The following is a 13829-nucleotide window of genomic DNA, read 5'->3' as shown; positions in this document are numbered from 1 at the left end:
TAACTTGATCGTGACTTTTTCCTTCTCTCTAATGTGGCTACAATGTAACAGTGTATCAGAACGTGCGGAACCACACTGCCCCCAAGTGCTCAAATCGTGTACAACATGAACAGCGCTCCCAATAAAGGCACACACAAACAAGGGCAAGACAGTATCAAATATATCGATATTGAGACATTTAAAATCGATTCTGAATCGTACTAAAATGAGAATTGGGATTCACGATTTTTTTTGGGGGGGCACACCCCTATTACGCACCAAAAATGCATCTCCCCGGAATGCTGCAATTTGTAGAACATCTTGATATTGTTATATAAAACCTCAAATGTATGCATTTTGTGGTATTCAGGTTACTGTAATATGTCGGAATGCAAAGCATTGTGGGTATTTAACTAGCTGCCAGCAGGATGTATGTGCTCAAATGTCTGTCATTCAGTGTGAGTCAATTGTGCGGCTGTGTTTATAATTGGTTAAATTTCTCTGGCGTGTCTCTGTTTTGTTGACCGACACGGCAGCAACATCTAGCAAGGCCATGACACACGGAAAAGCCAGCTACCCGTCCATCGGTTGAGAGAAAAGCCCCTGTTCACCTGCAAGCTAACTCTTGTCGTGTGGTCTCTAAGTGCCCACTTCACAGATCTGTGATCTCACTAGCCAACTTTACATCATCCGCCTGTAGAGATCTGCCTGCAGTTCCTTACACCAGGAATAAAACCACTGCCTCATTTAACACTTAAGCCTAACGCACTACTGTATGTTGATGTTGGTCATTATGGTGGTACTCAGAGATCTACAGAATTTTTTTTTTTAGGTGCTGCTTTTGAAAACCACTGCTTTAAACTTAATGATGGGGTCTTGCCAATAATTTCAATATACACAATTGAAACACCACTGTTGACTTTTTGCAGTGATATATAACATTCATTGGTAAATGTTACATGGAAATATGGGTAAGCTAATAAGAATATTGCTGGTGTCAGGCTGAAACCTCCTAAATCACAATTTGGTAAATGTCATGGTTTTTTTCCAAAGATCTACTATATATTTTTGGTCAGTCCACACATGTAGGTGTCATTTTTACAAATGATTGACCAATATGAAGTACGGTGCATGAAAGTGCCGCTCTGGTCTCCGACCATACCCGATGGGCTCTCCGGAGGTGATGCTCTATCGATGGGATGGCCACCTTCCCTTCCTGTGAGGGAAACAAGGGTCGATGGTATCCATAAGCTGACATGAAAGGGGAGCGGTCTGTGGCAGAGGAGACGAGTGAATTGTGGGCATATTCCACCCATGCTAGGTGAGTAAACCAAGACGTAGGGTGACTGTGACCTCCAAGTCTTGGTTGACCCTTTCTGTCTGCCCATTTGTTTGTGGGTAATAGCCTGAATAAAGGTTCGCTGTGGCTCCCAAGGCTGCACAAAATTTCGTCCACACACGGGATATGAACTGGGGGCCTTGGTCCGAGACAATGTCCATGGGGATTCCGTGGACTCTGAAAATGTGGCGGGTTAACAAGTTTGCAGTCTCAAGGGCGGCTGGCAGCTTTGGCAGGGTGATGAAATGAGCCTTTTTAGAGAAACGATCTACTACAGTCAGTTTTACTGTGTTGCCTCGAGAAGCAGGGAGACCAGTAATAAAGTCCATGACACATGTGACCACGGACCTGACGGAATTGGTAAAGGTCGTAGCAATCCTGCTGGAGGTCGATGGGAAGCCTTACTGCAGGCACAAACTGACCAAGCACTGATGAACTCGACGATGTTCCTCCGCATTCTAGCCCACCAAAACTTCTGAGCAATGAGGAAATGAGTGTGTCTCACTCCGGGGTGGCAAGCGACCCGCAAAGCATGTCCCCATTGAAGCAACTCTGGATGCAGATGGACGGGGATGAACAATCTCCTCTCCGGACCTCAGTCTGGAACTTGAGCATGGTGGAGGGCTTCTTGGACTTTTCTTTCTATCTTCCACCGTAACGCTCCCACCACCCAGTCACTTGGAGCAATGGTCTCATTGCTAGTGTCCTCCACAGCTGGATCATGGATCCTAGACAAAGCATCGGGTTTGGTGTTGAAGGAGCCATTTTTATAAGTCACGGTAAAGTCGAACCGTGCGAGGATCAGTGCCCAACAAGCATGTCTGGAATTGAGTCGCTTGGCGGTGCGGATGTAGGCCAGGTTATTGTGGTCCGCGAAGACTATAAATGGTTCCTTGGCCCCCTCAAGCCAGTGCCTCCACTCCTGCAGAGCCAGAATGATGTCCAGTAGCTCGCGGTTACCCACGTCATAATTAGCCTCGGCAAAACTGAGGCGTCGGGAAAATAAGGCACAGGGGTGGAGCCTCTGGTCGACCTGGACACGCTGCGAGAGGACTGCTCCCACTCCAGAGTCCAATGCGTCAACCTCGACAGCAAAAGACAGTTCGGGATTAGGATGATTCACCATTGGTGGACAAGTGAATAAGTCTTTGAGTTTGGACAAAGGCGGACTCAGCTTTTGGGCTCCATTTAAACTGTACCTTATTTGACGTGAGCCTCGTCAGAGGTCCTGCTCTCTGGCTGTAATTTTGTATGAAGCGTCGATAAAAATTAGCGAAGACCAAAAACTGCTGTAACTGCTTTATTGTGATCAGTGTTGGCCAGCCGATTACTGCTTGGATCTTCGCCGAGTCTGCTCTTAAGTGACCCTTCTCGACAATGAACCCCGGGAATTGCACTGACTCAGAATGGAACTCGCATTTCTCGGCCTTCACATAAAGTCGGTTCTCCAGCAAGCATTGTAACACCATTCTGATATGGTGACAGTGTTTATTGATTGAGCATGTCTCTCAACACATCGTTTATTAGCCATTAAAAAATGGCTGGGGCATTAGAGAGTCCAAAGGGCATGACCAGATATTCAAAGTGACCTAACGGAGTCTTAAATGCTGTCTTCCACTCATCCCCCTCTTTGATCTTCACCAAATGGTATGCACTCCGGAGATCTAATTTTGTGAACACCGTTGCGGTCTGTAAAGGAGCGAATGCTGAATCCAATAGCTGTAGTGGGTATTTATCTTTGACCATTGGTAAGGCCCCGGTAATCTACACACAGACGGTAAGGTTTTGTTCTTCTTATTAATGAAGAAGAACCCGGAAGATGAAGGACCGATCAAACCGGTAGCTCGTGACTTAGTTATGTACCCGTGTAGCACTTCCTGCTCAGGTTGGGAGACCTGGTACAGTTTGGAATTTGGTAATGGGGCATTCGGGATAAGGTTTATAGCGCAGTCATATGGACGATGTGGAGACAAAGATTGGGCTCGGTCTTTGCCGAATACTTTTTTCAAGTCATGATACTCGGAAGGAACGTTATTCAACTCAATGACCTCCCATTTCATGAATATGGCAAGAAATATTAACATTTATAAGGACGTTATTGTCCGCAAGCAGGTTGTTTTAGAATCTACACAATTACATAGCATACACAATTCAATGTCCAGTTCTTTACAACTCATTATTTGCCGTAATTGTTCAGTTTTACGAGCAAAGACTACGTTAGCTCCCATGTGTATTTTTTCGTCGTAATTAGGAGTTTCCTAATAATAAGGTCCATCTTTCCCATAGCATGTGAAGGCAGGGTAAGCATTGCCGGAAGTAGTTTTTCATCTGTCATTGTAATCATCAATAACTAGGTCAGTACCAACAGACTTTGTCAGTGCATCAATGATGGATGCCCGTTTCGCTGACGAATGACGGAAACACTGACAAACACCCACTTCGCTGACACACTGCAGAGTACTTCCACTTCTCTCCTGGGGCTACGGCCGAGCCACTCTTTTTCGTCTACAGTAAACAAATAAATATACACTTAGGCCTACTAGATATGCTAACTTCCTCGCACACCATTCTCCAAGCCTTCTCTCGTCTGGCTCTGTCCCAATACTCATTGCTGACCGGGTTTTCCTCCTGTTGTATAGTCTTTGTTATTGCTACATTAAAGCAAGCATTAGTTTAGTGCTCAGTTCATTTATTTACACGCCCCCAGGAGGGCAGCAGGAAAGTAGTGCCGCAGCGTTAATGGACTAAACCGACGAGGAGGGCTAAAGCTTGCGATTATCCATCAACTTTCCGCCCAAGAGTATTTTACAGTCACTGCGCGAGGTGGACATGTTAAAATGCCGATGCAGTGTCAGGAGAACTTTTTTTCTCAACTCGGTGACGTTTGTACAATCCGGATTTATTTACCCTTTATGTGTGGTCAAAATGCCATCGAAGTTTCATTCAAGTTTTGCAGTGTTATTGAAGTACGTTAGCAATTTAGCAGCTGCTAATTCGACCGCGGCCGCCGTCATTTATGCCATAAAAAGTCTTGTTTATGGTGTTGGTCAGTTATTTAATTCAACTGTGTAATATCTATTGAACTGTAGCAGCACACATGAACGAAACATTATTTCCCCCACATTTTATGTGTGGTAACAGTTAGCATCTGCCGATTCAGCCACCTTGTACAAAGTGCTCCATTGATTATGCATTGTTTTCTCTTTTGGTAGCCGGGAGCATGCTCGATCCTTTTTTTGCCTCTTCTCGTTGTGGCAGCTGGTCCACAACAGCTGTCAATCATTGTTAAAGTGTGGCGTTTTGCTGTTTACTCAAAGTGGCAGACGCGTTTTCTATGCTGCCCAAATGGTTTCGCTAACGCCCATTTTGGAACGTGTGACGTTAACATCCAGATCTCTATAGGTACACCATTTTGTGTCATCTAGGTGTTGGAACAGCTAAGGGGTCCTAAAAAGGGGAAATATTGAGTCAGTTGGCCCTGTGTGCCAGTATTTGCGGCAGTTACGACTTAGTAGTTGCGCACATACTATATGGTGACATTAGTGAGGAAAAGAATACAAACATAACAAACAATGCCAAGCGGAAAATAATGTAATTTAGCATGGCAGAAGCTCGGTTAAAATTCCATTGGCAGATTGACAGTTACAGTTTAGTTTGGCTTGAAATGTTGACGGATTGACGATGACGGAAGGGTGTCCCGGCTGTTGATGATTGCTGAATGATGGATGCACAAAATTAATTGACACCTCGGGTTGTTTCTAACAAGCAGGACCTGCACAAGGTTATATTTTTTGTGTGTGTGTCTTATTTAGTTAGTTGGATTACGCAAAACAATCACAGATTCCTACAAAACTGCTTAATATTGGTTAAAGTCATTCATAAACAATGTCTATTTGATTTTACAGAAGGTTGCCTGACCATATAATATAACATAACAGAAACCGTTTCTTGACAAGCTATCTCCAGAGCTGAAGAGATTTATTAATGTGCTACGCATAGCACATTTCATACAAGTCAACTCAATGTGCCTCTTGAAATGCATTTAAAAGCATTTACAAACAGAACAACTTAAGACATTCGCAGAACAAGGGGGCAAAAGTGGCTTATCAAAATTACTACAAGAACTTATGATGACATTAAATCACATTTGCAACCAACAGATTTTTAGACAAGTTTTTAACCTGGCTATAAAAGCATTTATACTTGGGGACTGACTTCACTTCTGATTGCATTTGCATGCAGCATCACAGCTAAATCTGTTTTACCATGTTTTCTTTTAAACTTGGGCCCCACTAATTTATCAACAGATTCCAGAATCCTACTGAGTTTATATTCAATAATAATTTCCTTTATGTTTTCAGGACCCAAACCATTCAGTGATTTGTATGCCAGTAGCAGAATTTAAAAATCTATTCTTAAAATGCGATTTCGGTGGCAGAAAATGCAACAATCACTTGTCCTTCCCAAATGGTTTGACAAAAATAATCCCACTACAAAACCTGTAATCTCTTGACGATGAGAAAAATAATGAGAAATTAAGTCAATTAGTGTAAAATGATGAAAAATAGAAGACTTATTATTTTAATTGGGTTCTTGCAAAATAATCAGGCATAATTGAGTGTTCGCAGCCATTGCACTAAAACTCCTAAACAGGGGTGACAGAAGGAGTCATATTCGATGATTTTAAAAAGATAATTTGTACTCTGATACATTTGGATAATAGTTGGATGCTAGAGCGTGAAAAGTGTGGGCTGATCTCAATATGGCTAATAAAGCAGGTGACTTGCAGGTAAATCAATGTGGTCTGTCCATTAGCGTCTAAATGGCTTTCTAAGCACTTTGTGGATGGAACAGCGAACATACTCTGAATAAATAAACAATTCACACAGTGCAGCATGCAAATTTGATCGTGCTGGCGGAGACCTCCAATGCTGCTATTTTGTTGCGTTTCTTTCTTGGAAAAAAAGAAGTCATGCTTATGTATACTGAGCTATACACTATGATCAACATTAAAAAAAATATATACTATATAGTAGATTGGCACAAGTAGTAGCACGCCCGCCTTACAGTTAAAAGGTCGGAGTTTGAATTTCACCTCATCTCTTTCTGTGGGGAGTTAGCATGTTCTGCTGGATAGGTTTAGTCCAAGTAGTTTGGGTTGTGCCCAAAGTTAAAGTATGACTCAGACTTTTAAGTTGGGGATGCCAAGCCATCACCACCGTCAGCTCAAAACGATTGCAATTGTGTTTATATTAAGATGTAATGTGGTGTTGGGAAATGGGAATTTTGGCACTATGTGTGTAACTTTACTTTAAATTAGGTAATTACTTTCTAAGTAATTACCTAATTTAAAGTGTATCCTGTGAATAACCAAAGTTTGGTTGTTCACAGGATACAACCAAGCTCCTGGCCTGTGATGATTTATAGCCTTCCTATAAATAAATGTACAGTTTATATATAATATATATATATATATATGGATAAAAATGATTTAGTTTACCGAAAAACCATGATAACAATTCAAACAGTTAGTATTACTGGTTAAAATCTTAATTACTGTCATTAACTTACAGCAAAAGTTACTGTAATTGTTTGTTAAAATAACCGGAAATTGCAGCTCTGGCCAAAAGTTGGATTGGGTTTCTGATTATTTAACTGTTATTCAGGCTAAAACATATTTCATTAGATTTTTTTGGGACGGTGGGTTGCATTACGTCAATACTCAAAACCGTGATCCTTTTGTTCATGATAATCATGATACCATTTCATGTCTATTCTGTGTGTTGTCTATATGTGCTGCTCACACTCCAAAGCTTGGTAGCCCTTCTGAGTGTATCAGTCAGAAATGATAGCAGAAAGTGAAAACAGGATTAGACAGAGCAGATTATACGGCGGCCTGGTGTTTCCACTGGGGGTCTTCCCTGCTGGGCTACATGGTCCCAGCTGCCTTTGTTTGCTGTTAACCCTTGAAATCCTGTGGAAGAACCCATTCAGGAATGTGTCACACACCCCAGGGATGCTTTTTGTTGGAAATAATGACCTCAAAGGTTTTACAGAGGATTGCCACAGTGTTATGACGTCGAAAAAATTACAAGTCAACTAACAATGCAAATAATACAGTTACTTTTGTTGTAATTAACCAACCCCTGGATAATTAGCATGTTTTGAGTAGATGATAACAAAAAAAAGGGAAAGTAGCAATAAAACTTTAATCTACAGTATACAGGTCAAAACTGGGTGAGTTCGGTTGCCATTACAATTTAATTTATAAATTAATAAAGAAGAGTTTAATGTAAAATATTGACAGAATTTTACCACTTCATGAGCCTGTTTAAAAACGAAAACTGTCAAACGATTAATTTTTTAAATTAGATTAATCACATCATAGAATTTTTCTTAATCGCGGCTGGAAAACAAGACTGGAAAAGTAAATTGCATTTATAAAAAAAAACAGCTGGAAGACCAGTTACCACTAATGAGGTCCATTGGCAACTTGATTGGAGTATAAAAAGAGCTTCTCGGAGTGGCAGTGTCTCTCAGAAGCGAAGATGGGTAGAGAATCACCAATTCCACCATTGTTGCGCAGAAAGATAGTGAAGAAATATCAGAAATGTGTTAACCAGCGAAAAATCGCAAAAATGTTGAAGTAATCATCATCTACAGTGCATAACATCATCCAAAGATTCAGAGAATCTGGAACAATCTCTGTGTGGAAGGGTCAAGGCCGAAAGATTATACTTGGACGCCCATGATCTTCGGGCCCTTAAAGGGCACTGCACGGCAAACAGGAATGCTTACCGTACCAGCCGCTGTTGCCAGATGAAACTCTACAGTACAAAGAAGAAGCCATTTCTAAAGCAGACCAAGAAGCGCAGGCGTTTCTCAGGGCCAGGGTTGTTGTTTTTTGTGGCAAAGTGGAAACCTGTTTTGTGGTCAGACGGATCACGATTCGAAATTCTTTGTAGAAAACTGGGGGGCTATATCATACTGACTAAAGAGGACAAGGACAACCCAAGTTGTTATCAGCACTCAGTTTATAAGCCTGCATTTGTGATCGTATAGGGTTGCATGAGTGCGTGTGGCATGGGCAGCTTCCACATCTGGAAAGGCATCGTCAATGCAGAAAAGTATATTCAGATTCCAGAACAACATATGCTCCCATCCAGGCATCACCATTTTCAGAGAAGATCTTACATTTCTCAACACGATAATGCCAGACCACATGCAGCACCAATTACAACATCATGGCTGCGTAGGAAAAGTATCCGGGTATTGAAATGGCCAGCCTGCAGTCCCCATCTTTCACTTATAGCGCACATTTGGCACATCATAAAGGGGAAGGTGCAACAAAGAAAGCCGAAGACAGTTGAACAGTTAGAGAGACACGTGTTAGACAAGAATGGGACAGCATTCCTATTTCTATACTTGAGAAACTTGTCTCCTCGATCCCCAGACGTTTGCAAACTGTTGTAAGGAGAGGGGATGCCTCACAGTGGTGAAAATGGCCTTGTCCCAACTTTTTTTTAGATTTGTTGACACCATGGAATTTAAAATCAACATAGTTTTCCCTTAAAATGATACATTTTCTCAGTTTAAACTTTTGACCTGTTCTCAATGTTCTATTCTGAGTAAAATATTAAAATTTGACACTTCCACATATTTGCATTCAGTTTTTATTCACAATTTGTATAGTGTCCCAACTTTTGGGGAATTGGGTTTGTAACTATGTGCGTCTATAAGAGAAAGAAAACATGTTCACTGAGAGAAAAAGTTCAATTATTCTGCAGTATCATCACAAATAATTTACGATGCAGACCTCTGCAGCCAAACCATCAAGCCAATGGCAAATTACCACTATAAAAATAAACCGTGATGTGATTGGGTCAGCAAGGCCAGAGCACAAATTTTATGTGTGTGCGTGTATTTATACACGGTGCACCAACGAATAGGGAATGAGATCCAGAAAACCAATTAATGTCCATCCACTGTCAGAGAGCAAGTATGTGTAATGTTGTGTGTTGATGAAGTTCTACTACACACATTCTTATTCGTATTAAGAGTTAACACAAGCATCTCTGATAAGCTTCATGATTTTTGCACATTAAAAGCATAAAGATGATACCTGGAGATGAGTGCAATGCTTGAATGCCGATACGATAACAGGTGAAAGTGGGGGGAAAAATCTGAAGCAGCAAAGGCGCCGCTTAGGTAGGAAACTGAGCCAATTAAGGACAATGTGATGTCGTGTAGCCTGGCACAAATGCGGCACCTGAGTGAATGTGAAGAGCACAATAAACCTGCACACTTAAGCACCACAAGGTCAAGTTGGATTTTTTATTTATTTTTGTCAGACACACTAATGCGCCCTCCTTCAAACAACACACATTTTTAAACACTTTGAGAGCACTTGACTCTTGGGCATTGCTCATATTCAAGTCAAAAGTTCCAAGGGTGGACCCCCCCCCCCCCCCCCCACACACACACACACACACATATATTGCAATTTTTATTTGTATTTAAGAGTATTTTGCATTGAGGAGTTTGGTAAATGGAACTAGATGTGTTTTCTCTTAAATTGATGTCAGGGGAAATTACAGTAAAAATACTATAATCAATAAAAATAGGAATCTGAAACAGATCTGACCCAAGATTTTAGAACACATCAATAGAGCAATTTGCAGTGGCTTTTCTTGTGTTAAAATCTGCATTGAGATCATACACGGGAATATCTGGACGGCGAAGAAAGGGCTGCTTGTCTAGATGCTGCACTACACTGATCCTTCTCCCTGTTTCCAGTGCTTTGTTGTTGAAGATTTGACAGTTGATTTGGACGGTTTGAGAGGGAAGCAACATCTTCATTCTGATCTTAATACAAATTCAAACAGGCACATTTTCCATATAAAATGGTGACTCTTGTGATGACGAATTTACAATGCGAAAGGTTAAAAAAAAATTATTTTAAAAATGATAATAGGTAATCAAATGCATAGAGAGAGATGCTCAATCACATCCGATTATTAAGGGGCAAATATTTTCAATCAGATTGCAAATGCTTCCTTGAAGCTTTTTTTTTAATAGTGAAAAATTATGTGGAAAAAAACACATTTCTGAATGTGCCGTTGTGCGCTTTAGTTGGAGATTCTCACTTGCTGTTTAATACAGTTACATCAGCCCCCTTTAAGCAGGCAAAGTCAACCAGGGACTTTCCCACGGTCTAAGAGCAAATCCAGCACCCTGAGCCCTTCCTGAGGGCCATCTGTCCGTTGTGTTGCGAGCGTGTTCAGGGGGAACGTGTCAGCTACACAAGCAAACTCAACGTTCCAACACACGCCTCCCTCGTGAAAGAAAGCCCAACACATCCATTCAATTCAGCACACACTGCTTGTGGCCAAACACAAACACGGCAACAGATTTTGGGAATAATTCCGCAGCTTGCTCAAAGTGGCTGTTGCACAAAGTTGGTCAAAAATTAATCAAAATTGTTGTTGAAGGGAAAGAGATTCAAACATGAATTAGAGGGTTGCAGAGAAATCTTATTGCACCTCAACAAAGGACTTCCAAACACAAACACCACAACAGATTTTTTGAATAATTCCGCATCTTGCTCAAAGTGGCAGTTTTACAAAGTTGGTGAAAAATTAATCAAAATTGTTGTTGAATGAAAAGAGATTCAAACATGAATTAGCGACTTGACCTTTGCTCCCTTTGATGATAAATCATCAGTACCGCTGAACAATTCCAACAAAAATAGAGACTAAGATAATAAACAAAAACACACATTTCCACCCTTCTCACAGAAAATATGAAATAATTATTGTATTCTCTTTCTCTGCAGACCCCCAATTAGCATTTCGCCGTTTTTATGTCTATCATTTTATTCCTCCTTCCTGCCTCGGCTGCTGGTGGATACGATGCTCACTCCGGCCTGACACGCTTTTAAAATGCATGACATTGCCTCTGTGGGAGCATGAGAACGAAACCTTCTCAATTGTAGGCTCCCCATACCCGGCCCGTAACCATGGAAGCAGATGCTTGCCCTCCCGGCCCTCCTTACCTCCTGTCGACCGTGGACTCGCCAGTGAAAAGAGGTTGTGCGTGTCTTTCTCCCTGCTCTGCCCGAACTTGCCCCGCTCCTCAAAAGGACCCATTGAACAGGTCACTGGTCTAGACTTGTTTGCACGGTCCAGGGAGCAGCCTTGATGTAACCCTTGCTCTCCTCTCTCTCTTTCTCTCTCCGCCAGCCACAGCAGCCGCACAGCGACTGCAGACTGCGGAGGGGCGGCGGGGGAGGGGGGTGTAACATTTGGAGACGCTCGTTTGAAAAGGAACCCGTACGATTTTGCCCATGTGCCTTTTCATTCATCGATCGAATGAATATCGAACCTTCTATCCCCGCGTGTGTGAAACGGATAGCTTAGCGAGGAGTTTGCCCTCCCTCCTCACAGGGCCAGCCGGCTTGGGGCCCTGGGTTGGGATATTTTTGTAAAAATTGTAAAATGTTTATTTTTTTAATGTTTTTTTTTCACCCTTCTTTTGTAATTTATAGTATCTCAATTTTAATCGCTCTTGATATTTTTAATTACAGATTGAGTACCAAAACTGGATTTGATTTTCTGAGCTATTTGATTTATATGACATCGAAAAATGTAATTGATTACCAATGTTGTATAAAATATAACTATGATTATTTAAATACAGTATACACCTTTAGTTCTACACTGAATTTTTTTTGAAATTTCCCCCTCACAGAAATTGTAGTTAAAGTCCTTGTAAAATTTACTTAGAATTTCTCAGTGCATCAACTTTTACTAGGCTTTTTCAAGTAAATATTACTCCCCATGTTTTCAGTGTATGAAGTATTAAATTGATTAAACTATATGAGCACAAATTGTTTTGCAACAATTGAAAACAAATAATACAATCCATACCATTTAAGCAATCTAATTGAAATGTTGAGAAATTAAACAGAAACAAGGATGAAGGTTTTGTAAAAGGTGAGATGATCAATGTCAACATATCAATATTGGTTAATCAAGCATAAGGCCATGAATAAGATAAGTAGTCACCTTACATTTATAAAGCAAAACTCATTTTGTACTTTAGTTTACATTAGCTTGTATGGATTTAAACTCACTTCCAAAACCATTTCATTGTTATTGAATTTATTGTTGTTCATCTTAATGATATAAATAACAATAAAACTATCCCAATTTACATGTTTAGATTCTGTGATTAATCAGAAAATGAAGTGGATTATTACACTGCTATTTACGCGGTCTAAGCAGCGCTGCTATCCACTGTGTTGCATGTGACAGTTTGCTATGTAGGGGCCAATTAAAGAGGCAGAATGGGGAACAATGCGGGCAGAAAAAGAGCAAATTCAAAGGCAGAGGAAGGAAAGCAAAGGAAGCGGTGAAGTAAGAAGGTAAAGCCATTGTGTGTGTTGGGCTGCTTTGCAGAGCTGCTTCCACACTGAATAGCAGGCCTGTTACTGACAATCTGCAACAACTACATGCAGAACAAAAACAACAGAGACAACGAACAGAAAGTGGCGGAGGGATGTTTTGTAGAACAACATTGCCTTTCAAACAACGTGAACCAATGTTGACAACAATGACAGAAACAATACAGTCTAAAGTCAAAACTCTATAGCTACACTTGGAATATATATATATATATATATATATATATATATGATGATTTCAAATTGTAGCTTCTGTGATTGTGATTATTGTTGAGTAAACTGCAACAGAAATACTAATAAAAAGAGAGAGGGGGAGAAAATCACATTTTGGAGAAACTTGCTTTTCATTGGCCATCAATGAAATGGTCTAATGGTCCAAAGTTGAACAATTCAAGCCAATCAGAATATGGAACATCCATCGTTGCTATGGCAATGGTAAAGCCAGACACAGTTATAACATTACCAACACTGTTACATTAATATAAAATGCTCAAGACAAAATATATGTAGGGCTGGGCTTAAAAAATCGAATAATCAATATCAAATAGATTTTTCTTTTTTCGAGCGTGGTATTGATTCATAAACCCATGAATCGATCATTTTAGTATCTCTTTTTTCCCCATAAACTACAAAAAGGCCATTTCTGTAGAAATTTTGTGTGAAGGCTGTTAGGCTGAATGAAAACTGTGGAATGATTTGGAATTATATTGAATGGCATGGAATGCTGCACAATGGCTTGGAAAGATGATAAATTGAGAAATTATAGCAGAAAAAAAAAGGGGTAGGGTGTTAAGAATCAAGTAGGGAATGGACTAATAATCATCCCTAAAGTGAAATGAAACGGTTGAATGTTTTGAATGTCACTTTGAAATGATATCAATGTGAAATGTTAAATCTGCCATTAGAAATGAATGTGGAAAATTAGGGTACAAAATCAGGAATTGTGGGTAAGGCGTGAATACAAAAAAAAATGGAACCGAGAATGGCATGAATGTTTGGAATTTGTTAAAATTGGAATAACAAGAATCGGATGAATTATGTGGAAGT

At 40.5% G+C, this 13829-nt stretch overlaps 1 protein-coding gene across 4 annotated transcripts in view; it reads right to left on the bottom strand.

The window, feature by feature from the left end:
• Positions 1–11598, bottom strand: part of LOC147160359 (uncharacterized) — a 55732-nt gene extending 44134 nt beyond the window's left edge. For 2 of the 4 annotated variants that reach the window (XR_015090375.1, XM_086057620.1), the window contains exon 1: positions 11373–11594. Coding sequence is in view for 1 of the 4 variants with exons in the window: in XM_086057620.1 (XP_085913746.1) it covers positions 11373–11466 (94 nt within the window). In the remaining 3 variants the exon portion in view is untranslated. Of the gene's footprint in view, positions 1–11372 lie in introns of all 4 variants that reach the window. The other 2 variants (XR_015090374.1, XR_015090376.1) reach the window with 2 other exon arrangements.
• Between the last annotated feature and the right edge of the window lie 2231 nt (positions 11599–13829).

This window comes from Leptonotus elevatus, chromosome 16 (assembly GCF_054856555.1).
Source record: "Leptonotus elevatus isolate MCC_2025b chromosome 16, RoL_Lele_1.0, whole genome shotgun sequence".
NCBI classification, from domain to species: domain Eukaryota; kingdom Metazoa; phylum Chordata; class Actinopteri; order Syngnathiformes; family Syngnathidae; genus Leptonotus; species Leptonotus elevatus.
The sequence above is the reverse complement of the archived record's forward strand: the minus strand, read 5'-3'. Positions and strand labels throughout refer to the sequence as shown.